Source organism: Mirounga leonina, unplaced genomic scaffold, assembly GCF_011800145.1.
Source record: "Mirounga leonina isolate KUSES-001 unplaced genomic scaffold, KU_Mleo_1.0 Mir_93, whole genome shotgun sequence".
NCBI lineage: Eukaryota > Metazoa > Chordata > Mammalia > Carnivora > Phocidae > Mirounga > Mirounga leonina.
In genome coordinates this window covers 17985135-18011901 of record NW_023270854.1, presented here as the reverse complement: position 1 = coordinate 18011901, position 26767 = coordinate 17985135, and the positions used below count along the sequence as shown (strand labels likewise).

The window sequence follows — 26767 nt, the reverse complement described above, 5'->3', positions numbered from 1 at the left end:
CTGTACCTACCCTCATTCACCAGGCATTACTGCCAGTCCCATGGCTTCAGTGCATGTGTACATGGATGATTTCTAACTTCTTAATTCTAGCCCTGGTTTCCACACCAGTCTCCAGACTCATACATCCAGTGGTTTATCTGAAGTCTACCTGTACATGTCTGATAGGTATCTCAAACTGGAAGTGCCTAAAACGAAAATTTGGATTATTGTTCCCACTTCAAAAACAAATTAAAAAACCTCCTTCTCTCCTGTTGTTACTCATTTAGTGAGTATCACCACCATTCACATAGCTGTTCATGCCAAAATGCCTGGATCCATTTTATTTCTCTTTCTATCCTATATTCCCATCCAATGCCTCAGTGAATCCTGTCTGCTCTATCATCTAAATTTTTTTTTTAATCCAAAGTTTTACACAGTATGAGAACTGTGTCACTACTGTTTTAGTCCATGCCGTCATTATCTCTTGCGTGAACTATTTTAAGGACCTCCAAGTTGGCCTCCCTAATGTGACTCTTTCCCCCCACCCTCCCCAATCTATTTCGTATACAGCACCCTGATACTTTCTGGTTGACGGCAGGTCATGTCACTCTCCTCCATGTAACTTCCATGAGTTTCTCATAACACAGCCCCATGGGGAAAAGACCTTGTGTGATCCATCCCAAGGCTGCCTTTCTGATTTCATGTCCTTTCCACTCTTGTCCTTGTTCACTGCCATCTAACCACTCTGAACTTCCTGCTGGCCCTTAGGGATCCCTACGTACCGCAGGGCCTTTGTGCTGTCCCTCAGCCTAGAATGCTTCTCCCACACAATGCCCACATGTCTCTCTTTCATTTCACTCAGGCCTTTGTTCAAATGTCACCTTCTGCAGAGTCCTTTCTTGTCACTTTCTAGGCTCTTATCTTGCTTTATTTTTCTTCACAGGACTTAGTACTCCGTGGCATATCTGTTTGTTCTCTTGGTCTTTCTGGCCCAACTGGAATGTAAGCTCCATGAGAGCACAGATTTTGTTGACCTGTGCTTAAAAACAGTACCTTGGACATAGCAAGCACTAGTAAATATTAAATGAATAGAAGATCACTCAGCTCGTAGGTGCTAGAGCTAGAACTTAAACCCTGGTGTTCTTTTGTCTCCCACCCATCCACCAACCCACTCATTCACGCCGTTTAACCATCCTACACCTTTTGGGAACAAGACATAAGAGTATTTGGACCGTTTAATTGAAGATTCCCTAGATTAATGGATTTTTTTTTTTTACTTCTTTGATGCCATAAACATCCGCTTCTATTATTTTACTTCTTTATTGCTGATTCTCAGATTGTCCAAAAATCAGCACTCTTTACATTCCTTAGGCAGAAAAAGGCTATATGCAATAAGTCATATCTTTTTGTTTATGTGAAGGTAAGACTCCCTAATTTTAGTTTGCCATCCAAAATATATAAAATACTAAAAGCCAAAATAATTTTAAATTTCATTGTATGACACAGTTTGAAATTCAACAGAACCGAAAAAAATGTACTTTGAATCAAAGAGCATTGGGATTTTAGAGTCTTCTGATTATAGGACAAGAAATAGCAAATTACATTGAAATAGGACTGTTTCGATAAAACTGATAGTAGATTAATGAGTTTTTAAATATCTTTGTTAAATTGGTTTCCTAATCTAACAGTTACTTTTTGCTTTTTATTAAAAAAAGACTTGTTTTTGTGCAATGCAGGATGTAAACAGTTTAACAGTTTTTAATAACTGCATTAATATAGGCATTTAGTCATAGAAGTGTTTGTTAATTAGTCCATATCCATGAATAACGTACACTAGATTGGGATTATTTTTAATTAATTCAAGTTTCTGTATAAAGCAAAGGAATAGAATTCCAGATGGCACTCTGCCATCCTTGTTCTTTGATGGACATTAACAAGTGGGAAAAGGCTTCCTTCACTTGGTTACACTTTGAAATAAGTGGCCAATCATTATTAATTCATTTTGCACTCATTGTAATGGCATAAATCATCATAAATTCATTTGGTTTAAAGTGCATATAATGTGTTCTCCCATAGGAATTTCCTTGTAATTGAACTATTAATTAATGCATTTTTTTAATATGACCTTTTTTCCCTTCCTCCGCTATTCAGAGCCAAGGTTGATTGATATGGCCATTTCTTCATTCATGATATTTTTTAAGTAAGAGGAACAAGTTTCTTCTAACCAGGCCCATTGACTGGCCTGCCTGGCCTAGGAGGGCCCAGAGCTCAAGAAAATGGTTTGTATGGGACGCCTGGGTGGCTCAGTCGGTAAAACATCTGCCTTCCGCTCAGGTCATGGTCCCAGGGTCCTAGGATGGAGTCCTGCATCGGGCTCCCTGCTCAGTGGGGAGTCTGCTTCCCCCTCTCCCACTCCCCCTGCTTGTGCTCTCTTTCACAAATAAATGAATAAAATCTTTAAAAAAAAAAATGGTTTGTATATTACCTACCAGTGGGACAGCTATAATAATTATGAAGGATCTCTAAGGGCTCTTTGAAAAATTCTCTGAAATGCTATGGTTTTGTATAATTCCAGTAAGCAAATTTCATCCTCCCTTGATAAATAGGGCATGACTCGGCTTCTCTTTTAATTTCCAGTTCTTAAAACTCCTCCCTGTGGCCACTGGTTTTCTGAAGCATTGGCTGCCATAAAATCCAGGTTCCCTTGGCTGCAGCGAAGAAGCACTCCATAATGGAGGTCCCCTTTCCCCTTCTTATGCTCAGTCCTTCCACACTTCCTTCAGTCCCTTCAGTTAGCCAGTGCTGTTTCCTTCTTCATTCAGGGTTGCTAGAGGGCTTGTAACAGCTCATTATAGAATCTGCCTGTGAGGTAACCACAGGATTCCTATGAGGTCTTCACATGTCAAGGGAAGCATGGGAGGGAAAAGTTAGCCTCCCCCGCAAAGGAAATAAAAATTATAAATGGATAGCTGGGAAAAAATATCAATTTTACAACTTTTTAAGTGATCCTTTCCTATTTAGTGCTATTTCAGCACAAATAGAAACTGGGTAAAAAACACTAGTACATGATTCATGTTCATGTCATGAACATGTCGTGTTAGTAGGATCTGTATATGAAAATCAAGGTTTCAGTTAGTATTTAAAGTGTTGTATTGGTGTATATAACTGGCAGTTGACCCTGTGTGTGTGTGTGTGTGAATAAGTGAATAAAAGCACTCTAATAGGCTGTAGAGAACTCAAGGCACCACTACTATCAGGTTTAGTCTCTACCCTCGTTAGAAATGCAAGAGGGAGGGCGCCTGGGTGGCTCAGATGGTTAAACGCCTGCCTTCGGCTCAGGTCCTGATCCCAGGGTCCTGGGATCGAGCCTCGCATCAGGCTCCCTGCTCAGTGGGAAGCCTGCTTTTCCCTCTCCCACTCCCCCTGCTTGTGTTCCCTCTCTCACTGTGTCTGTCTCTGTCAAATAAATAACTAAAATCTTAAAAAAAAAAATCTTATTCACCAAAAAAGTAGTAAGAATATAAGCATTCCTTTAAATTGAATAAATTTAGCTTTATGAAAAAGACTTACTGCATTGTTTATATTTTTGCCATTTCACCATAGAGCCATGGAAACTTCCCCACGGGCCAGCATAGGTTTGTAGTAGACTCATGGAAATTTCTGATCTGTGCATAATTGTGTTGACTGTGCTGGGCACACACAGGGTAAAGTAATTCACAGTATTTGCCAAAGCAACAGTTATTAAGTGATAACTAAATATAAAGCGTGACATTAAGCCTTTTGCCAAACAAAAGTATTTTCAAAAAATTTCATATAGCCTGGGGAACTTATTCATTTAGCAGATGGGAAAGGGTAATAAAATAAAAATAAATAAAATTAGCTTTAGAAAATGAAATAAACGCCAAAAGATGCCATATTGTTATTTGTGAAATGTTTGGATAGCAATTGCTGTATTAAAAAGGATTTCATTCTAAGGTAAGGAGGGAAGATGTGGGGGAAACTCTAGATGTGCAATAGACCATTTTGTGACCACAATGCAACTAAGTTAGAGCCAAGACAATTGCAGGGATCTTATTATGGTTATATTTAGCTGTTGAACGAGTGATGGCAACCTTCTCATTGCGTGAGAAAAGATGAAACATATATTTTATTTAATCTTCTGTTTGCAGGAGATACTAGTAACTGCAGTTGAAATTATGCCTTCATTCAGGAGGAGATTGATCATAAAAGATACAGTTTTGAATCTATAGTTGGGTAGAGTGTCAGGAATAAAGCATGGTCATAAAGATGCAAGTTGTGTTCAGACCTGTGTACTGGCCCCATTACCCATGGCCTGGGCCACAGAGGCCTGGACTCCTTCCCCAGGTTGCAGCTAGCCTTCTACAGTTCTCAGTTATCTCATCTGAAGCACAGGAATGGATGCTATTTTTCTCAAGTCCTTTCAATTTGAAAATTCTTTGATTCTAATTAACCCATTTGGCTGGGAATGAGTAGATCAGAATGAAACGGGCAATAGGTCTTACCCCTTTCTAATCACAAGACAACCCAAGTATTGATCTTTCTAAAATGAAAATCTAATCAAACTTCTCCTTTGCTTAAAACTTTGAGTGGTTCCCCAATGTCACCAGAATAAACCAACTTCTAGCATGGCATATGAGGCCCTTTGTGATTGGGCCCTAATAGCCTGTCCTGCCTCCTGTCTCACTGTTCTGTTTCATCCACCTTGTCCTCTTTTCTCCCTTGCCCATTACCTCAACCTCTTCCTTTTTCCCCAACAGAACTTCCAGCCATATTGAACTATGGATAATCCCTTGATCTGGCCATGTTTTCTCTCATTTCCTGGTCTTTAGACATGCTCTTCTCTCTGTCTGGAATGCATTCTTTCCATAGTCCTCTCCTTTGAGTAGCTAACTTCTACTTATTCTTTAGGTTTGGATATAGTGGTAACCTTCCCTGGAATGCTTTTCATACCTCTAAGACGGGGCTAAGTGCCCCTATTAAGTTCTGTCTTGATACCTTGTGCTTTTATTTATTTTTTAAAGATTTTATTTATTTATTTGACAGAGAGAGACAGCGAGAGAGGGAACACAAGCAGGGGGAGTCGGGGAGGGAGAAGCAGGCTTCCCGCTGAGCAGGGAGCCCGATGTGGGGCTCGATCCCAGGACCCCGGGATCATGACCTGAGCCGAAGGCAGACGCTTAACAACTGAGCCACCCAGGTGCCCCTGATACCTTGTGCTTTTAAGTATTCTAACACTATACAGAATATATTCAAATTACCTGTTTGCTCACCTGTCTCCAGAACTAGAATGCATTTCCTTGAGGGAAAGAACTTAGTCTTCTTTCCTTTTGTTTCTCTAGCACTTAGTATTATATAGCAACACTCTATAAATAGTTATCACATGAATCTTTGGATGGATAGGTTGGAACCGAATTTCGAAAAACCTTGAATGAATGTCAGTCCAGCTTGTTGAACTTTTTAATACTGCCACTAGAGAGCCTTTTATAGAAGAAATCAATCATGATGGCAGATAATAACATCATTCTCTGCCTTGCTTGCTCAGTGAGGCACTGTGGAACAGTGGGGCATTTACATAAAATAAATACATACATATTTTGGTACAGAATTAGATTTCATCTTATACAGATTAAAATGCGACTGTTATTGGGTACCAAAGGTTTAAGGAAAATTCTGAGAGATAAAATTCATAAAATTGTCATGAGACTTTTTCTATCAAAAGGGGAGATACCATGGGTATCTTAATTTTAGCTTTTTTATCACCTTCTCCCATGTTGCAGAGCATCTCTCTCTTATGGAATCATAAGTCAGATAAACCCTGCAGTAGAGAATACAGTGTAAGTCGAAAAAGGAATTTTAAATTTACCTATCCCTTTTTATTATCATAACAACCATTTCTTAAAGGCTCATTCCTTAATATCATCAGAAAGAATCTCTGATTAGGAAGTTTGAAGCCTTAGGCATCTGAGAGTATTCCTTCAGAACATCAGGGTCATTATTCCTGGTAGCATTAAAGTCATAAGCATTTTATTAATCAGCCAGGCTAGAAATCAAGATGTTTAACTTGAAAACCCTCTTTATCTTCTCTTATTTCCATGTTTTTCCTGGCATAAGTTGTCAGAGATAGGTGTGGAATTTTAACATTCTTCTGTCTTTATAATTCCAAAACAGACCATGAAAAATAATCAGATTCTGGTTAGTAGGTTTAAAATGTGTGTGTTAAATCGGCCATTTTTCTCTCTGCTTCTCTTGGTGCCACATGGCCTGCCAGAACTGTGGGATCTTTGCTTTGTGCTACCCAGAGATTGTGATCTGAACTAAAGAAGGGGAGATGTACCTGTAGAAGAATTTTACTTATAAGATCATTGAATGAAGCAGAGAGTGATTTAAGAGAGGGGATGTCGGTGCTGTAGGGAACCTGCATTTCCTGCTGAGCTGGGCATCCTCACTGTGAGGGTAGATCACACTTTGCAGGGGAGCACCAGAGATACCCTGCGGGACCATTGCAAGGCCAGGGGTCTTTTGAAGTACGCTTACTCATTCTTCCTTTTCTGTCATTTCATCAGAAGGTAAGTGATCACATCCCCTCTGCTGTCCTTCCTACTTTGTCAGAAAAATGATGAAAAACATCAAGAAACCAGCCATTTAACGGTTTACCTTTGCTCTCAGGATAAAATTGTCAGAGTGGTGAGGAAGCTGCCTCCAGAGTTCCCACACAGAGGCGGCAAAAAATCAGCAAGGTCCCTAGGATTGCCAGAATGCTCCTGCCTGTAATGAAGACAGAAATAGTGGAGTGCAGTTAAGGAAATGCTGTAAAACATTGTAATTAATGGAAACCTTACTGCCCCTTCACAACACTGGTTCCCAAGGACATACCTTCAGGGAGCCCTGTCCCCTAGATTGGAGCCATTGCTGCTTGAGCTCCAGGATGTCTGCAGAGAGCAGCCATGGGGCTTTCTCTGCAGCTCTTACAACTTCCTAGAAGGAAAGAATAACAGGAAAGTGGTGGGATTCTTGACATTTTGAAATCTCATTCTGACAAACTGGAGCGGGGAGCAGCGTTAGAAATGTACATGCAGTCAAGGCAGAGATATTTCCATCTTAGGTCCATAATGTGTGCAGAGCACTGTGCTTGGTGGTGTGGGAGATGGAAAGTTGCATGAAACATAGTTCCCACCTCCAGGAGTAACAGACTTGATGAGGAAAAGGGAAATGCATAGAAAGGCTTATAATTAAAAATATCATGTGGGAAGGGATGCATACGTGCTGCCAGAAAATAGAGAACAGTGGGTCACCTTTTTTTAAGGAGTTTATATTTTTATGATCCACAGAACTTGCTTTACATATGACATTTACATGGCCTAGTAGGAGAGTACAATTTTCAAATGCACGTATGAATGAAGTCATGAATTTCAAGATGTTTCCTCTAGGAGGCTTTCCATGTATCTGTACCTTTTCAGTTTACTGGAGGTGTTATTGACCCAAGAACCATGGCCTCCTTGAAATTTTTTTGCAGAATTTCATAGATATGTATGTGTAGTGTATGTAGTTTCCTGGGGAAAAGACTGATGGATTTCAACAGATTCCTCAAGGGTTCTATGGCGGAAGATACTCTGGACCATGAACAAACAAAGTGCATTCACAGACTCTTATCTGGGCTCTCATTTAACAATTGGCTAGGACATAAAAATGAGTAAATGCTTTTACCTGTTGAATGCATTAAATTAAAGTTGATATGCCACATTCTTAGTTTTGAAAACAGACCAGTTCAAGGTGCTATTCGTCATGAGCCCTGACTGCCGTTTGTGGAGCCCTCTGAGGTGCTGGGTGCTGGGCACGTGGCAGGACACTTTGCATGCATCAGTTCATCCAGCACTCGTGCTCTGTGTGAGAGAGAGCTATTGTTTTCCCCATTTTACAGACAAAGAAAACGGAAGCGCATGAGAACCTTCTTCAGCCTGCCCCCTAATAAGTTATGAAACTGTGGTTACTTCCCTGGCTTAGATCTGAAACCTGTATGCCCCATAACCAGTCTGCTGTACTGTTCTATGATTTGTAAACAGTTTTGTCTCTTCCCCTCAAGAAATGAATGGCCTCTTCTAAATTGCAGTTTGCTCTTCACAGTCCCTATTTTCTTTTTTAAATGTCAAAATGCCTTTTGAAATAGATGAGCTTTTACAGCTCAACGGCCATTAGGCTTATGTTTACAAATTGTTAGCATTATCTTCAACATAAAGAAATACATGTTAATTAAAATCGAGATCATTTCATCAAATTTGAAAGTGACATCGAACTTTTAATTTCTTTACCAAACTTGCGTGAAGAATTTACCACATACTTCACATCTTTTGTGCTGGATCAGTATAGCAGAGTATGGAGAAACATAGATGCTTGTGGAGGAAACTTTTTAAACTACACCTCTACCTTCATCCCTCATGCCTGCTGACAAACAAACAAGTGTTACTGATGGAAGTGTTTGACATATGAATGCTGTTAGGGGCAGAAGAAAGATGAATACCATATAACATTATTTGGAACCATCTCCATTTTGCAGAATGCTGAGTAGAAAGAAACCTTGTTTGGAAGTTAGGGTCACTGATATGTTTTGAAATTATATATACTTAATTATACATAATTCTTTTGAAATTAAAACATTTTAGAATATGGTATAAAATATTGTAGCCTAATGTATCTCTTTAAAATGTGGCTGAGCAAACTGTAAACTTGAGCTCTTTTATAGTCTTACTGTTGAAAACCCCCTTTTAGTTAAAAAAAAAAAAGAAATCAAAAGTGGTTTATACTTTGAAAATATCTTCAAAGAAAACATCACAAAAGTAAAATTACTTCACTGCTCTGCCTTTTCTTTTGTAATTTTAGGTAAGGCACTGACATTTCTTCTGCTGCAGCCTCCGAGCCCCAAACTTCCTCCACATAGTACGATCCGAAGAACAGCCATTGATCTGATTGGACGTGGTTTCACTGTCTGGGAGCCTTACATGGACGTGTCTGCTGTCCTCATGGGGCTTCTCGAACTCTGTGCTGATGCCGAGAAACAGCTCGCCAAGTACGTGCTCAGTTCCAGTTAATTTGTGGGGTTTTTGTGTTTTTTCAGTTGGTGATTTGTTTTAATAGACAAAAAAAAAAAATAGACTAATATCTCAATATATGAAATTTTGGATATAGACAGGGAAAGGGAAGTATAGTTCTGTAATTTGGGCACCTCTGGGATTTAGCATTGAGCCAGTGAATGACTGATCTGTGACATGTGCCTTGACATATTATTATGTAATAATAGTGTAAACATATCACTTCTAAGGAAAATTATATATATACTTGCTCAAAAATGTTTTACTGATAGAATACATGGCCAAATAGTTTGGGGAATTATTCCTTCCCACTTGTGGTAATTTTTAAATCCACTTTATTGATTTAATTTGGTTTCACTTGCACACTGTCAAGGACCAGCTGTAGGAAACTGCAGAGATCCAGGGAAGCAATGATGAGAGTAGAGGGAAATGCAGATGAGTTGAAGGAGCTGCTGAAATGAAGTAAGTGGGAAGCCCTTGGTGGCCAAGTGTCCAGGAATGATGGGAAGGGGATTGGGTGTGGTAATAGAGGTTCATGTTGACCTGAGAACTCAGCCTCCTAATTCTTGAAGGCAGGTTTTTGTTTTTGTTTTTGTTTTTGTTTTTGTTTTTTTAAGATTTTATTTAGTTTAGAGAAAGAGAGAACAGGGGGAGGAACAGAGGGAAGAGGGTCAAGCAGACTCTGTGGTGAGCACAGAGCCTGAGGCCGGGCTCAACACAGGGCTTGATTCCATGACCCTGAGATTATGACCTGAGCCGAAACCAAGAGTCAGGCACTTAACCAACTGAGCCACCCAGGCGCCCCTGTTTTTGTTTTTTTAGTATAGCCATCCTCGTGGGTGTGAATTCCTTGTGGTAGGAATCCTTAAACTGGCCCATGATGACTCTCTTAATGTAAATGTTATCACCTCTTTGATTTTCTCAATGCATGGCATTTCATTCTGATCTCTGTTGACCTTGGGAAAAACTAGAATTCTCTGTCCTTTTCTTCATGGTTGTCTTTCTCATCTTTCCCTTATGATCCATCATGGCTCTAGGCTCAGGAAGTGGAGATCAAAGAAGCTATTAAAAGGCTAGACTGGGATGCTGTGGCTTTGTCTGCAGATTGGGTATTCCCAGCCCAAAGTTCCAAGATGGATTGGTAGGAGACGGTATTCATATCCAATTTAGACAGCTGCCCCCCCGCCCGACCTCCTATCATACCACCACACTTCCTAAACATTACCTCTGTGTCTCTCCCTAGTTCTATGCTCTTCAGCACATCACTTCACATCTTACCTCAGTTCCATCTACAAGTTGGGGCTAATGAAACACCTACCTCATAAGGTTGATATTAAATGTGTTTCCATTTCAAAGTGCTTAGAAGAGTACTTAGCACATATTTAAAGATTGAATGGATGTTCTGTTTATGGTGGTCGTAAGGGTGGTGACGCCATTGTCATTGTTTTGGTGTTCAACAGATCAAGAGCTGCTCGGTTCTAGAATGAATAGTTTGACATAATGGCAGCCAGGATAGTTTCTGGATACAGGTGGCCTGAAGGTTCTTGGTTGACTTTAAGAATTAGGAGGGAACTGAGCCCATGAATTTGAAGCAATAGTAAGAGGCAGCTGGCCTTTGTGCAAAGCCCAGAACATATTTCCAACCCTTTGCCCTCCCGTTAGCTGCAGCTGCCCTGCATACCTTCCAGTTCTGTTTTGACCTAATTTTATAGCCTATTTTCACAGCTGATCTAAACACAATTTCAAGAGTATACAGTCTTGTTTTGTTGTTGAGAAAAGTGATGGGCTTTATTTTAGGCGTAGTATTTAATATTTTGTTTTATTTTGTTTTTAAATCAGTTTACATGAAGCTTATATCAGCAAACATAAAGATGCACTGTGTTTTATCTACATGCAGTATGTCCACAGACACAAATACTTTAGTTCTTCAGTAGGTAATTTAAATCTTGCTATTACATCCTTTCTGTCATGAAGATTAGTATAACTCTCTATACACAGCTCTAAATAAATGAATGTATCAGCATGTAGCCTTGAGGAGTCCAATGTAATTTTCATCATGATAAATTGCATAATAAGCAAGAAAATGTTTGCTTATTAATCTATAACAAGATTTAGATTGAAAATGGCCTCTTACATCCATGACATACTTGGTACAGGCTGCAGAAGAACTGAAATGGGGCAAAGTGGAGCAGGGACGTGTGCCTCTTACCCCTCTGAGCCTGATTGACTCTGTGCACCATAACAGTGCTCGGCCACCTCACTTCTGACTGCGATGTTCAGCTTGCTTTATGAAGAAGCTTTTATGTTAGGCTTGTGTTTTTTAAAATTTCAGTTCATGTTAATTGAAAAAGAAAAAACATACACAGTGCTTCCCTCTTTGTTCCCATTCTTATGAGTTTATGATGGAGGGGATTGAGGGGGGCAAGCGGCTCAGGCTGCTCCCTAGTTCTGGGGAACACATATGATAGCAGAGTTTCTTTCTTCCTCTCTCTCCCATATATTGACATCCTTTGTCAGAGATGATTCCTGAGAGGTCTCCTGAGAAACTATAGATGACTCGATTGATAGGGCATTTTTCCAGAATTAAAATGTCTTTATTGTAGAAATAAGACTGATGGGGCACCTCTGTGGCTCAGTTGGTTAAGCGACTGCCTTCGGCTCAGGTCATGATCCCGGAGTCCTGAGATCGAGTCCCACATCGGGTTCCCAGCTCGGCAGGGAGCCCACTTCTCCCTCTGACCTTCTCCCTTCTCATGCTGTATCTCTCTCTCTCTCTCTCTCTCAAATAAATAAAATTTTTTTTTTTTTAGATTTTATTTGAGAGAGAGAATGAGAGAGAGAGAGAGAGCACATGAGGGGGGGAGGGTCAGAGGGAGAAGCAGACTCCCTGCCGAGCAGGGAGCCTGATGCAGGACTCGATCCAGGGACTCCAGGATCATGACCTGAGCCGAAGGCAGTCGCTTAACCAACTGAGCCACCCAGGCGCCCCTCAAATAAATAAAATCTTAAAAAAAAAAAAAAAAAAAAATAGAACTAAGACTGAGAATTTTACATCTTTGAAATCAAAATAACACCTGTTGTTTTCTAATGTTTTCAACTATTCTACCAAATTTTAAACTATGTTAACTAAGCAAACTTTTACTGAGTAGTTAATATATGGAAGGAACACTATTGGGTCTTGTATGTAGTTACAAAGTTGCATCAAACACAGATCCTGTCTCCAGGGCACTTGCAATCTGAAGGAAGGATAAGATCTTCCCTGGGGGTAACCATGATGCAAAGGGAGGAGGAGAGTAAAAGGTAGGGATGCTTAGAGGACAGGGAGGTGAATCACAGCTGGGCCCTCAGAAAGGATGCCAGGAAGAGTTTTATTTGCATCTCTCATTTAAATAATTTTGAGGAGAGGCGGAAGAACAAGGACATGCAAAAGGACAGAGATGGGAAGGTACAGGCATGCCCAGCAGATGCTGATGAGCTCCTTAGAACACGTGACCGTAAACATTGTTTTTAACTAATTTTATCCATTCCTTGCAGAACTTAAACTGTGGGGAGTGCCCATCTAAAACTTGAACATAAGTTCCTTCCCATTTATCTCTGGGCAATAGAATTAGGGCTAAAAAGGGGATTGGTTTCACCTTTTACTTTATAAAATGATCATAAACATGATAATGGAAGATTATAAAATGAATCAGAAAGAAGTTCTGTCTCTTGTCCACAGAAACACTGCTCCACAGAGCATGACCTGAGCTGAAAAATGTGCGGTTCAGACCTAGGTCTCGCTGACTCCACGAGCTCTGCTTCTCCACTGTGCCATCTTGCACCCCCACAGTTAAAGATCCAGAGAATGCCAAACGTAAAACAGCCTGTTCAAAGGACGTAAAAGCTGTCAACTTGGAATTCTCAGCATACTTTCAGATTTTAAAAATACACTGAATGAAAATTCCCATCAAGAATTTTATACCTTCTAGAAATTAATAACCTATTTAAATATCAGTAAGCTCCTTGAGTGCCTGGGCCAGGTATTATATATTTATTCATATTTATTCATAACACTGTCACATGATTTGCATTCAATAAACATTTAAGTCAAAGAATTTTAGAAATGAAAATCTTCAGCAGCATTCAATCCAGAGCTCTCACTATGCTATTCAATAAAAAACAGGGTTAGGAGAGATGATACAACTTGCCTGAGATCTCACCAGTACTAGAAGATCTAAAGTATCACCCAGGTCTCTTCTCCCATACCTGTATAGTTACGCCACCCTTTAGGTGACCAGTGATCCACAGGTAGACTCTCTAAGGAATTTTTAAATTAATGATTATGGGCTGCTCATTCATGATGGACTGTTTAATAGAAAATGCAGGCTGCTCTTCATTGAAATCATAGATAGAGCCATCCCTGCCTAATTGTGAGAAAAATAGAAACATGCAGTATTATGTTTTTTATAAATCCATCATTTTTTAGGTCACCATGGTTATGTATATATGGATAAAATCTTAGAAACAGTAGAAAATCATACTTTGTAAAAGAACAGAAAAAAATCCTTGTGCTTTTAGAAGGCTAGACTCCGTTCTGTGCATGTTGTGGTCTGATGGTGATTCTGTTTTCCTAGTGTGGGCAATCTCTCATCCATTGCCACGACGGAAGAATGTTAATGAATTACCAAAAGCCCATTGCTTTTCTGGAAAATTCATAGTTTACCAAACTTTAAAGGAAAAACATCTAGTCAACTAGAAACCACACATGCTTTGATAATATACAGATAAGCCCCATATGTTAGAAATACTCTTTTTGAACTATATATAGTTCTATATAGAGAGAAAAAGAATTGACATTTTAACTCAAATTTCAACCGTATTTTTTTATATATGGGGTAAGGGATAGAGAAAAGAACATATCATATACACACTAAAGTATTTGAGGATTTTATATTTAAACTATTTTTCCTATTCACATGACATTTATTTATTTATTTTAGCGAGAGAGTGCATGTATGCAGGTGGGGGGGGAGGGGCATAGGGAGAAGGAGAGAGAAAGAAGCCCAAGCTGGCTCCATTCCCAGTGCGAAGCCCGTCACAGGGCTCGATCTCAGGACCCTGAAATCATGACCTGAGCTGAAATCAAGAGTTGGACATTTAACCAACTGAGCTACCCAGGCACCCCAGATGTTTATTTTAATAGAAAATGTATAATCTGAGGAACCCATTTAACTAAATTTTGTTAGCATAGTTTTTACATTTTTTTTACATAATTTTTACATAATTTTTTACATAATTTTTTACATAATTTTTTTTACATTATAACTCATAGTTGTAAATGTATACAACATACAGGAAATAGGTCTAAAAGACTTATTGGGCGAATCACCACATTTGTGTTTAGGAGACTAATGCCACCTTTGAGTTATCAAATTCAGTTTTAACATGACAGACAAGAATTGATGATTCTTTATTACATTAAAGACTCTTGTTAGTTCATCTGTTTTTACCAGGAGGGGGTAAGATGGAATTCCCAGTTGTTAGGTAATTAAGTATGTGTTTTCAAAATAATTTTAGTCTTTGTTTTCAATGAGTGTTTTCAATGCCCTGTTGCTCTTTATCTTAGTCAGCTTGGACTGCCATAACAAATACCACAGACTGGGGGACTTCAACAACAGAAATTTATTTCTCATAGTTCTGGAAGCTGGAAAGCCTAAGAACAAGGTGCTGACAAGGCAGGTTTCTTTCTGAGACCTCTCCTCTGGGCCTGTAGGTGGCTGCCATGTTGCCGTGTGCTCACAGGTGGGAGAGAATGAGAGCAAGTGTTCTGGTGTCTCTCATACGGCACGAATCCCTTCATGAGGGCCACACCCACCTGGCTTCATCTAACCCCCATTACCTCCCAGAGGCTCCATCTCCAAATACCATCACATTGGGGCAGATTTTCAGGGGACACAAACATTTAGTCCATAATACTGTTGACCATGATTTGTGGGTTATTCTATAAAAGTTTAAGTGGTTTTTCCCCCTGAATATTCTCTTACAGTATTCCTTAATTTGACAGATGGGGGAGTCTGACAATTGTAGATGGTGACATTTAACTGTAGTGGTCTTACATGTGACTTTTAAAATGCTTTTACCACGATGGAGTAATGGTTAGAACAGGATTAATGAGCAGTCATGTAAGGAATGAGCTCAGCCTGAGTGGACTATTTTTCTATTCATGATTTTTATTTACAGTTTCTATCATCTCTGGTATTTCATATGCGATGTGTGTACTGAAATGCTGAGTAAAATAGAGAGTATGTCATATCATATTTTTTAAACTAAAGACCCATCTTATAAACCTATATAACAAATGATCTGCATAACAGCTGGATAAGCAGGATCAGCTGAAAAGAGTGAGTTCTGTGTTTACATACAGATTCCAGAATAAGGCAGATACCCCTTTAATTTCACACCTCTGATAGTATGATCCTTCTTCATTCAGTTAGAATCCCACATTAAAATATATCACATACACAGTACACCTTTGACTTTCAAGATAACTACATGTAGAATTAGACTTCGTCTGTTGGGACTACTAGATCAATTACTTTGACTTCATTGCTTGGTCAGTTCAGTCAAATAACTGGCTTAAGTGATTTTTTTTCCTGCTGGATTTGCCAGGTAACTTCATTTAGCGCATAACTATTGAGCTACCACTGTGTCCAAGGGCTGAACTAGGCACTTTGGGGGGATCACAGGATTAGAAGGCATGGTACCAATCTGCACAGAGTTCACAATACAAAACTAATTCATAATGCCTGGCAGAATCAGATTCAGTGCTAAGAGCCTAGAATAAATGGGTTTCGTTGTTGGTTGTTTTTGTTTCAATAGATTGTAATTGAATGCTCTAGCAATTGCAGAACAACACGTAGGCTTCCATAAGAATCGAACAGAGGGGAGGGAGGAGAGTGTGCAAATGGGGGGGATGGGTAGTGGAGAAGCATAAGCCACAAACTACAGTCAAAAAAGGAATGGAATTTTAGGGACCAACCTTGAAATTAGCCTGGCCTCAGGAGCATGGTATTGAAAAGACTGAGTTACAAGTTAGCGAAACTAGATTATGGAGGGCCTAGAACCTCAAGCCAAGGAGTTCAAGATTTTTCTTAGAAGCCCTAGGACCCACTGAGGTTTTTAAGCAGGTTAACCATGAAATAAAGTTAGTGCTTTTGAAAGATGACTCTGGCAGTGATGCATTAAATAGAGGGGAGAGAAGGTTTGTCTTCTTCCCCTGTGCCTTGGCAACTCTTCTCTGTTCTCACACTCCCAACCCTCCTGCCTGTGCACTATGAATGTGCAGAACCCTGACCTCAGAACAGTAGATGTGTCCACATTCTGAAGTCCTGCACTCCAGCCATTGGACACTGATCATGGGAGTCACTCAAACGTACTCTTTGACGCCTCTACAAATTTTTTGATGTTCTAGCTTCCACTGAATTCATGAGCAGTACTTTTATATGTCTTTGGTTAGCTTCCTTACCTATTGCCCTACAGCTTCTCTTCCGGACGCCAAACTTTACCATTTTTCTTACCATAAGAAGGTTGCCAATTTCCCCAAATTCACAAGATCATTTGCTGAGATGGATTAAGGGTGATGTGTGACTGGGCCTTTAACTGAAACCAGTGACCTGCTGTTAGTTGATCTCATTTTCTTCTCACTTTATTTCTATTTGTGAGAGTCATCTTGGGTCAGAAGAAGCATCTATTGTATATATAATATAGGTGAGATGCAGGGCTGGAGGTTTTTACATTTGCCTGCTCATTTAATCTTCTCGACAACTTTGTGAAGTTGTTACTTTAATAGACCCATTTTCCACACATCGTGCTTACTCAGTCCAGGGTGGCCACAGGGCACATAAGGATGGGGGGACATTATCCATTTGTCACCCTCAGGTGAACACATATATGCATAGTCATTCATTCTCATTCTTTCTGTTGCTCCCCTCCCGCCCTCCCCCCAGCCCCCGGCCTTGGCTTCCCACTAAACTTTTCTCCTCCTGAAGGAACAGAGAAGGGCTGGAAGAGAGGTGGGTGGTGAGGTTGGTAGGATCCTGTTTGTGTAAGTAGAGCTCTGGTTTCCAACTGCAAGTGGTCACAACAGCACAAAGCAACTGTATTTCCCATCCAGGAATTGGATGGGACTCTTCTGGACTCCAGGAGGATGCTCTAACACTTGGCCTGCAGAAGGCAGATCCCATCTCTTAGCAACTCAGAGGCAGTATAGCCACGGGGAGGGCGAATAGGCAGCCAGAACCATGAAGTGCAGCAGGGGCAACATGTTCTCTTTCACTCTGTTTCCCTTGATACGACCTAGCCCTTCAGGGCAGCCACATCATTAACATCCATAGCTGTGGTTCAGATACAACCCTCAGTGCTGTTCCCCAAGCTTGGTCAAGCAGTGTAGTACCTATCCCATTTCTGTTAAGTTGGTCATTTGTACCCACACATACGACTTCCTTCTTGAGCCCAATTTGATCTTTCTGAGGACTTTTTGAATTCCAGTTCTCCCATTTAGTACAATTGCTTTTACAACTTTATATCCACACCAGTTGATAACTGTGCATCCGTGTCTTCATTTAATCACAATTGACATCAAAAAGGACAGAGTTGAAGTCTACATGTTACAACATACCACTTGAGAAACCTCACTCAGGGATGCAATCTAGCCATTCATCCAAAGTCACTGAGTTTAGTCATGTTACCAGTTCATTAATCCAGTTAACCACAATATGGGCAAGCCTCCCTCCCCTTTATTTCCTCCAAAGTTCAGCTGTCCAAGAAGACATCAGACTACTACCTTTGTTCCTCACTCTGGACCTGATTTCTCCATAAAATGCCGACACCATCCCCCTCTAAGGGATGTTCTGGGCAGGTGCAAGAAGACATGAAACAGCACAGGAAAGCTCGATTTCAAACCTAAACCCTGGGTTCCACATCCAGTTCTTTCTCCTCTCTGTCATGCCTTCCAGACATAGGCCGGGCTGTCCAGGAGGTAGACATTCCTGCTCCATGGCTGACTGCTGGGCAGGGAGGCTGCCTGGGGATCTTTTCCAACTCCCAGGATTCTGTGATTTTATTGATCTTAGGAAATTTGATTTAGGTTTGCTCAGAATTGTTTAGTTAACATACCTTTTTTTTTTTTTTTTTAAGATTTTATTTATTTGACAGAGAGACAGATAGCTAGAGAGAGCAGGAGTGGGGAGGAGAGGGAGAAGCAGACTTCCCGCTGAGCAGAGAGCCTGACGCAGGGCTTGATCCCAGGTCACTGAGGCAAAGGCAGACGCTTCACTGACTGAGCCACCTAGGCATCCCTAACATACCATTTTTGTTTCAGCCTTTCAATATTATCAACACCTTTTCATACTGATTTGAGAAATATCATAGAATATCTCAAAAGTTTAATTAGCTTTTGAATTTTTTAAAACTTAAAATATGATCAAAACTTTATAACAATTCTTGAGCAATCTAGGTTAGCACTACTCACATAGTGAGCATTTCCTTTGCGGAATTCTCAATAGTAAAGTTTAATCCCTAAAAGAACCTGGCTAACTACCCCACCTTGCTTTACTGCTGAACATGTCTTTCCAGTCCCTACTGGGTGCCGAGGGACATGTCCACCCATGCATTCTTTCTGTTTCTTGTTCAATATGTGTGTGTTCTGTCAGCTCACATCTTTCTTTTTAGTGGTAAACATCAAAGGAATGCTTCCATCCTCCTCTCTGAGTTCCTGCTTTGTATCTACCCTCAGTTTGGAAAAAGGACTGGAGACAGTTATATTATCAGTCAAAGATTTAAGCAATGTAGTAGTCACCAAGAAATTATAAGCAGAATTTTCTATAACCAGTTTACCTTCTTTTAACAATGATAAGAATGCCTATGTAATGCATACTTATTTTCATCTAAAAGTTAAAATAATGATTCTTAGACTAATTATAGAAATATTTGTAAACATTTTGAGAATTTTTAGTAAACATAATCCAGTTTACACATGAAGCATACAGACTGATTAGAGCAGGACGAATCTAAATATAATTTCATATGGCTATTTAAGTATCAAAATTATGTACTTTTAAGTATCAACATTAGAAACTATAATGGATCTCTTACTGAATAGCAAAATGCTCCTTGTATACAGTTGACATGTGGATCACATGCCACATTTTAATGAAGTCTTACTACTTTTCACAGCAGCCTATATAAAATATACAGGAAGCTTACAAACAGAAGAATATTATCACTTTTATGTTTTAGGGGTGGCAAAGGAATATAACATCACTATTCTATCAGGGTATTCCCACAGTTTGGAAAGATTTATTTCATCATGTACATATTCTTATATTGCCTGGACAATGTCATGCCTATGATCTTTATAGAGAGAAAATAAGTATTCATTAATATAATTTTTGCATCAATACAAAATAACTATTGGCAGAACATAATGAGTAGTAGATTGGTTCTAAAAGTATTGAGCATGGGGTAAATTAACAGTACTGAGAATATTTTAAACTAAAAATAATATTAAAAACTAAAAATAATTTTGCAGTTTTTTCAGTTCTTTTGATAATTACATGGACAGAAGTGAATTTTGCTTCCTTTCAGATACATGTCCTTAAACGAAGCCCTTTTTCTGTGGCCTTATAAACAAATTATTACCTTTAATTTGTTTTTAGCAAAAAATTTGAAAATACCCAGCACAGTCTTATTTCTTGCCTGATTCTGAGCTTTGTGATATGCATTCTGTACTAGTTCTTGATAATTTGTTAACAAGGTGTTTTTAACACTTTGGACAGATGCACGTACTGTTTTCAATCTTCACGGTTAATTATTCGATTTTGTATTTGATGCCAGAACACCCTGACTCCTAATCACTGCTCATTGTTGCAAGTCCATTATATTCTAACTGTTTGAGTGCTCCCATTGACCTTGAACTGACATTATAAGCTGTGTCTAATCTTTTCAGTCTATATTTCTAATGCTTCTTTTCTTTTTTCCTTTTTTTCTGATCCCTGTTTAGCATCACAATGGGGCTGCCTCTTAGCCCTGCAGCTGACTCCGCCCGCTCGGCAAGGCATGCCCTCTCACTCATTGCCACCGCCAGACCACCCGCCTTCATCACAACTATAGCCAAAGAGGTGAGCAGAACCTCTCTGTGTGCTCCATTTTCTCGTTTAGAGGAATTATTAGATATTGTGAGCTGAGGGTCCATATCCACACATAGTCCTTCCAGTTTGCTCTAGAACAATGCAAGTTAATAATTTAGTGCTGAAATGAATACATATGTACCTGTGTGCATGTACCCTGAATTCCACAGCAATGCATTCATGACTTATGCTTTTGTATTCATTTCTGTTCTCAAAGTTAACTCACTTGCAAATATTTGAAATTAATTTTCCAATCTGAAATATAGTAGGCTTATTCAAATTAAAATATACTAAAGATACTCACATTTTATAAATGTGAATATCTGCCTGTAATCAACACTGAACTTATTTAACACTGGCTCTTCAACTGTAAACAAAAATGTAAGTCATAAACTTGCTAATTGTTTTTCCTATTGCATGTCACAGATAAAGACTTGAATTCCAATTGATTCCCACGTTCTTTGTGTTCTAACTAATTGCCCACATCTAACTGAAAAACTAGTAAAGAACAATGAACCAATTATAGGATCTTTCCTGTAGGTCTTAGTAGTGGGAGAGAAAGGGAAGGATGATAAGCTCCTACATTTTTTTTTAAAGGTTTGTTCCGTTTCAGCATGAATAATGTGCAGACTTGGGTGTCCGTGGGGTATGAGCTCTGTCTGAGTTGTTTTTCCTGTAGCTATGATGAATTTTTAAAATACTAAATAAATACCTCTGAGTCTGCCCTGATAACCTGAAACCTACTGGGCCCATGTCTGCCCCAAAGCCATCCTTAATAGGCATGCAGCAAATATTTGTGATGTGAAGGTAGTTAGAAGGGAGGAAGGAAGGTTTTAATAGCAGATTGTATGGGTTAATATGAGGTGGTGGGACTTTGAAATTCATACCTAAAATAAATCTGTAGAGTAAGGGGAAGTGTTTTTCTGATAGTGCATAGTGTTACAGTGAGGTTACAGTGTATTTAAAATACGTATATGTATGTTATATATCTATAATTTATAGATATTATATATTTATATGAAGAGTATATATATAAATGAACAGATTTATTAGCCATGGAATTTCTTATCAGTTGAATATGCATTGATAGTAATATTGAATATATTGAATAAACCTTACGTATACCTGACCACATATACAGGTCCTATAAATGCCAGCCATAAAACTGCCTCTTTAAAGAGTAAGCAAGTATTTGTGTTAATTGTGTTTTTGAACTTAATTTTCGCCATTTACATATGAATATTTTTAAATGAACTGTTAGAATAGCCATGCTTTGGATTTATTCTACTCCAGCTTTAGGTTAGAAAGGTATTTTTTAAATATTTTAATGTTAATGTTTTACTAATTACCAGTTGATTCCTACATTGTTAGTGTTCTAATATTTCAGTGTAATAGTTCACATTTACTACCTTGTAAAAATGAGTTTTCCACTTCACTTAGAGTTTTAGAGTAAGATCTGAAGTATTTCTCACTGTTATTACTGTCCCCTCCCCTGTCATGCCCGCTCCTCCATGGCTGGCCCAGCTCCTATCAGTGTTGTTTCTCCTCTGAATGATTAAGACTTACAGTTTGTACGGGGAAGAAAAATCACAGTGAACTTATATTCTTTACAATGCATATTATTTTTGGAGACACGTTCATTCGCATGATACACCTTCATTATACAGCACCAAGAATGGTGCCTGGGACACAGGAAGTCTTCAATAAGCATCATTTACTATTACTACTTGAGAGCAAGTCTCATGGCTCTTACTTGCTTGGGTATCTCCTAACCGCTGTCCACTTCAGCACCAAATAGACCAAATTCACAAACCTTCATTCTGTCTTTTGAAAAATGTCACTGTAGTGTTAAAGTTTCATATAATACTCAGGAACTTACAGAATTTTATTAGAGAATACTTACTGAGTTTTTATTTTACTAAATGCTTTCTTTTGCAATCAAAAGACCTGACCTACCCCAGGAGATTTGTTTTATTGATTCTCATTTTTTCCCCTCTTGTGTTAACAAGTGAAAAATAAACCAGTGGCTAGAAATGCAAAACTGAATCGAGTGTCAGCCGTATCTACAGCATGGGAATGTCTTCACAGGTACACAGACATACAGCTCTTGCAGCAAATACCCAGTCCCAACAGAACATGCACACGACAACTCTTGCACGAGCTAAAGGGGAAATTCTGAGAGTCATTGAGATTCTTATTGAAAAAATGCCCACAGATGTTGTGGATCTTCTCGTGGAGGTAAGAATATCCTGCTATTAAATGTTACAGCAACAATCTAAATTAAATATGTCTGCGTAGTAATACGAATCAGCATTTTAATGTCCAAAGAAATAAAAGAAAAAGAATTAAAAGAATTATCTACAGGAAAGAGAGAGAGATAATTAAATGAATTAACTTTTGTACCATTTCTAGGGTCCTTATTTAAATTTCATTAAAGATCAAAATGATCGCTGTGTACACTTACCATTCATAGGGAAGTGGTCTGTACTGGAATAATTGTTAAAGGGTATGTTCTCTTTAATGTTTTTCATTATAAGTAAAACAAAGGATGTAGGGTGCTTGAATAAAAGCTCCCTATATTGTTCATAAATATGAACTGCCTTTGAAGTCAACAAGTCTCGTTTCTTTATTTTACTGCTCTTCTGTTTTTCACAGATAAGGAAGAGGATTAAAGTAACTATACTGTAGCTTTAGTAAATATACTATAGTTTTAAAGTAAATATTGCAGTCAAACTATCTAGAATTTTCATGCAGCTGAGGCCTAAGTTAATAATTTGAATTTTGGAAAGTTAAGTATTTGAAATTAATTTTGGATTTGCATCTTTTCTATAAAGGTTATGGACATCATTATGTACTGCCTTGAAGGATCTTTAGTTAAAAAGAAAGGTCTTCAAGAATGTTTCCCAGCCATCTGCAGGTAAAGAAGTCTTCCACAGCATGCAAAATAAATAATTTTTACTAACAAATAATTTCGAAAAATTTTTTAACAGGATGAGTTAGTAGTCTTGCCCAGTTAGAAAACCAGTTCTGAATTAATATCTGCTTACTTTCTGAAAACAATTTAGGCGGCTCATATACAAAGATATATATCAAAAACACAGATATAATAGAACCATTTGAAATTAGGTCCTGATGAGATTTTCTCAAAACTTAAAAAAATGAGTAAGAGATAACATCTGTTGAGTATGTGTGTGTTCTTACATTCATCACTCAAATTATCATTTACATTACAAAAGGAAGAGTTTAGGAAGCTTCTTTCTGACTTAGGAGAAAAGGTATATTTTTCAGCCAGGGGAAACTTTCTACCACATTTTCACTGGTAAATTTTATTTTTACTATAAAGGTAACATTTTTCATTTTGTCCTACTAGTGTAGGTGTTTTCCCTATGAGAAAACTGGCCAAGAGCAGTTAGAACTGACATAAATAATATTGTATATGTTGAACATAACCAATAATTTTAGATGTATATAGCATTTCATTGTTAGGAAATGAAGGTTTTTTGAATGTAGTAGTGTTTATTTTCCCTTGAAAATAGTTTTTGGTTCTTAAAATGTTTATCGCTTGCGTACATTTTGTTAAAAAATTTTTTTACCTCCAAGTGGTCAGTAGAAATAAGACTTAAATCTGTTGAAAATCATTGTTTTTGTAGAAAACAGAACCAACAGTTAGTAATAGTTACTAACATTTTTCTTTTTAAGACACATTCAACGATCTCCTTCTGTTTGTTCAGTTCTGTGTGCATACAGTAGTGAAAAGCTTTATTTTAGACTGTAAGTTTCCTGAGAGAGGTGATGTTATATGACACATCATTACAACTTCTGTATCTCCTGGCATTTGAGCAAGTATTTGCTGAATTAATTGTACTCCATGAGTCTTCCAGTATCTTTTTTCATATTTATAATAGACTTTGTATCGTAACCTCTTCCTTTTGCTGTTGCTGAGTCATGCCACCCAGAAATTAAAACCAAAAGGAAAAGATTGTGCTGAAATATGCATGTGTACAGATGCGTATTTTCTTGGGGTACAGATGAGGTGTGTTAGAATGCAGGCATTTTTAAACATCATGCCACATTAATTCTGGTTTGTGTTCTTTTTGTTAGAAGTTATATGTATAAAATCTTTTCATGCATTCATGCAGTTAACTGATGAGAGTACATCTAGCTGCTATAGTCCCAGTCAGTCGTTCTCTAAGGAAACGCCTATGCGAAAATGGACACTGGGACGTCTCTTTATAGCGGTGATGATCACTGTAGAGCTGAGTGTTAACAAGTGTTACAAAGGATTCCTTATAGCACCAGTCTTGGCGATGTAAAATAAGCCTCCTGAAGTTAACGTGAGGAAATTGTCCAGTTTTTCGAGGGCCTGTCTTTGCCCTTGCCGGAAGCCTGCCTCCCCTGCGAGCAGCACCCTCAGTTCCTTAGGTCACCCTAGTTTGCTGGTGTCCACTTTTGTTTGCTGGTGTTTCTTTGCCAGAGAGTAAGGATTCTGCTGGGATGCTAAGAGGCATGCTCAGTACCAGGTTATTCTGATTTGGCAGAAAGCAATCGTATTTTGTTTATTAATTTAATAACATCTATTGAACACCTACTGTGTGTCAAGTACTAGCTAGGCCCTGGGGATACAATGATGAATAACGTGATATCCTCAGGGAGCACACAGGGTCTAGTAGGGTAGGTGATTATTAAGAAAGATAATTCCAGGGTACTATGTTATGTGCCAGAGTAGAATTACATACCAGAGAAAAGATTGGGCAATAAATGGCAGTGCTTAACTCTAGGTAGAGGGGGCTTAGAAAGTTTCACAAAGGAGAAAGTAGAATAATAATAATAATAATAGAATCTTAGATAGTTTCACAAAAGAGAAAGCAGACAAATAATAATCTCCTTTTATTAAAGGAGAAACATGTTTTAATAAGAGTGACTGCCAAGTGGAGAGAAGGATCTGTCCCTCACGAGGGTTTGGGTTGGTGCTGGTAGGAGTGGTGGTGGGTTCTGGGAGAGCCTCACAGAAAAGTTAATGAAGCGAGCTTTGCAGAATGAACCAGTGTGTGCCATCTGGAATTGCAGAAAGAACCACATCAGTAAATGTCTAGAGACATAAAAGTGTATAGTGACTTTGGTGAATTCTCTGTGGTAGTGGCCAGATTGTAGGTTGAGGATAGAAGTCTTAATATGGTGTCAGAGAATGGGGCTTTGAATTCCATACAAGGGAATTTGGCCATTATTCTGTAAGCAATGGCGAATCAGCAGAGTTTAAGCAAAAGCATGTAATTCTTGCGCCAGAACATAGTTGATAAGACCTAATCTTATGAAACTTCAGACTTATAACAAACAGTTGTTAACTATGAAATTATGTTAGATATTATATAGCTGTGGGTATAGAAGCCACATAGGCCTGTTTATGGGAAAGTCAGTCCATAAACATCAAAAGGTGATTAGCAATATAAGGTTGTGGCGTTTGCTAAATATTAGTTGGAACAGGCAATAAGTTATGGAGGACTTCAGAGAACATTAAGCTTAGATGGGGCCTCAGAAGTTTTACTGGTTGATGCCACGCTACCTACTAGCTGAAATGCACAACAACAAAGATATCAACATAGCAACAGAAATTAAAATTTTTTTACTGAATCTCTGCTGTATCTGTGCCATTGTTCTGGGTGCCTTAAAGCACCTGTGAGCCCCCTACCCTATTTATAAATGCTTTTCACTAAATAATGAAACTCCAGTCAAAGTCAATGAAGTGAGTATCTGTGATCCAGTCATGTGGCATTTGTTTTTACAATCTTTATGTAATGTTGTAATCTTTTTTTGTTAATTTTTCTTCTTTTCTTTCCTTTACCCTATTTTATTATTTTATTAATTTTTTCCTTTACCCTATTTTAAAGATGCTATGGGTTTTAGCTTAGGCTAAGCTCTGTAATGTTGCTGTATACCAGTATCCAGTTGTTATGGTTGGTAGATCAGATCATAAAAAGGTGTTAAAAAACTTCATTAAGTATTTTTTAAATGAAATATTCTTTTTAAATGAAGTATTCATTTAATGAAGTATTCATTTAAATGAAATATTAAATGAAGAATGCTCAGGATTTAGATATTCAGAGAATGTTAGTTTCCTGTGGGTCTCCCTATCTTAATAATAATGTGAAAAACCAAAATGTATATAAGAAATGACTTAATAAAGATTTTAAAGTATTTTATATGCGTAGAGACTACAGAATGGCATTATTATTTTCATATATGTAAAAAAAATTGGTTTACTTCCCAAAATATTATATGATTTTTAGTCAATGTTATAAAGGTGGATATTCACATCTAAAGTTGTATTTAATTCAATTAGGAATTAATCTGGTATCCAAAGTCATCGAATATTTAAAAGTCAAAAGTACTCTGACTTGGGGTATACATAAAATTCAGTTTTCTGTGAGTACCAAGACGAAGTAGCATCATTGAATACTGAATAATCCTGAGGTTGAGTCTCTTGGTTTTTTGTTTTGTTTAGTTTTTTAACCTTGACCAGTG

The 26767-nt window shown here is 38.3% G+C and overlaps 1 protein-coding gene across 2 annotated transcripts in view; it reads left to right on the top strand.

The window, feature by feature from the left end:
• Positions 1 to 26767, top strand: part of WDR7 (WD repeat domain 7) — a 347094-nt gene that overhangs the window by 232390 nt on the left and 87937 nt on the right. For both annotated transcript variants that reach the window (XM_034995695.1, XM_034995694.1), the window contains 4 exons: positions 8875 to 9061; positions 20122 to 20239; positions 22337 to 22486; positions 23083 to 23165. In XM_034995695.1, coding sequence (XP_034851586.1) covers positions 8875 to 9061; positions 20122 to 20239; positions 22337 to 22486; positions 23083 to 23165 — 538 coding nt within the window. The remainder of the gene's footprint in view (positions 1 to 8874; positions 9062 to 20121; positions 20240 to 22336; positions 22487 to 23082; positions 23166 to 26767) is intronic.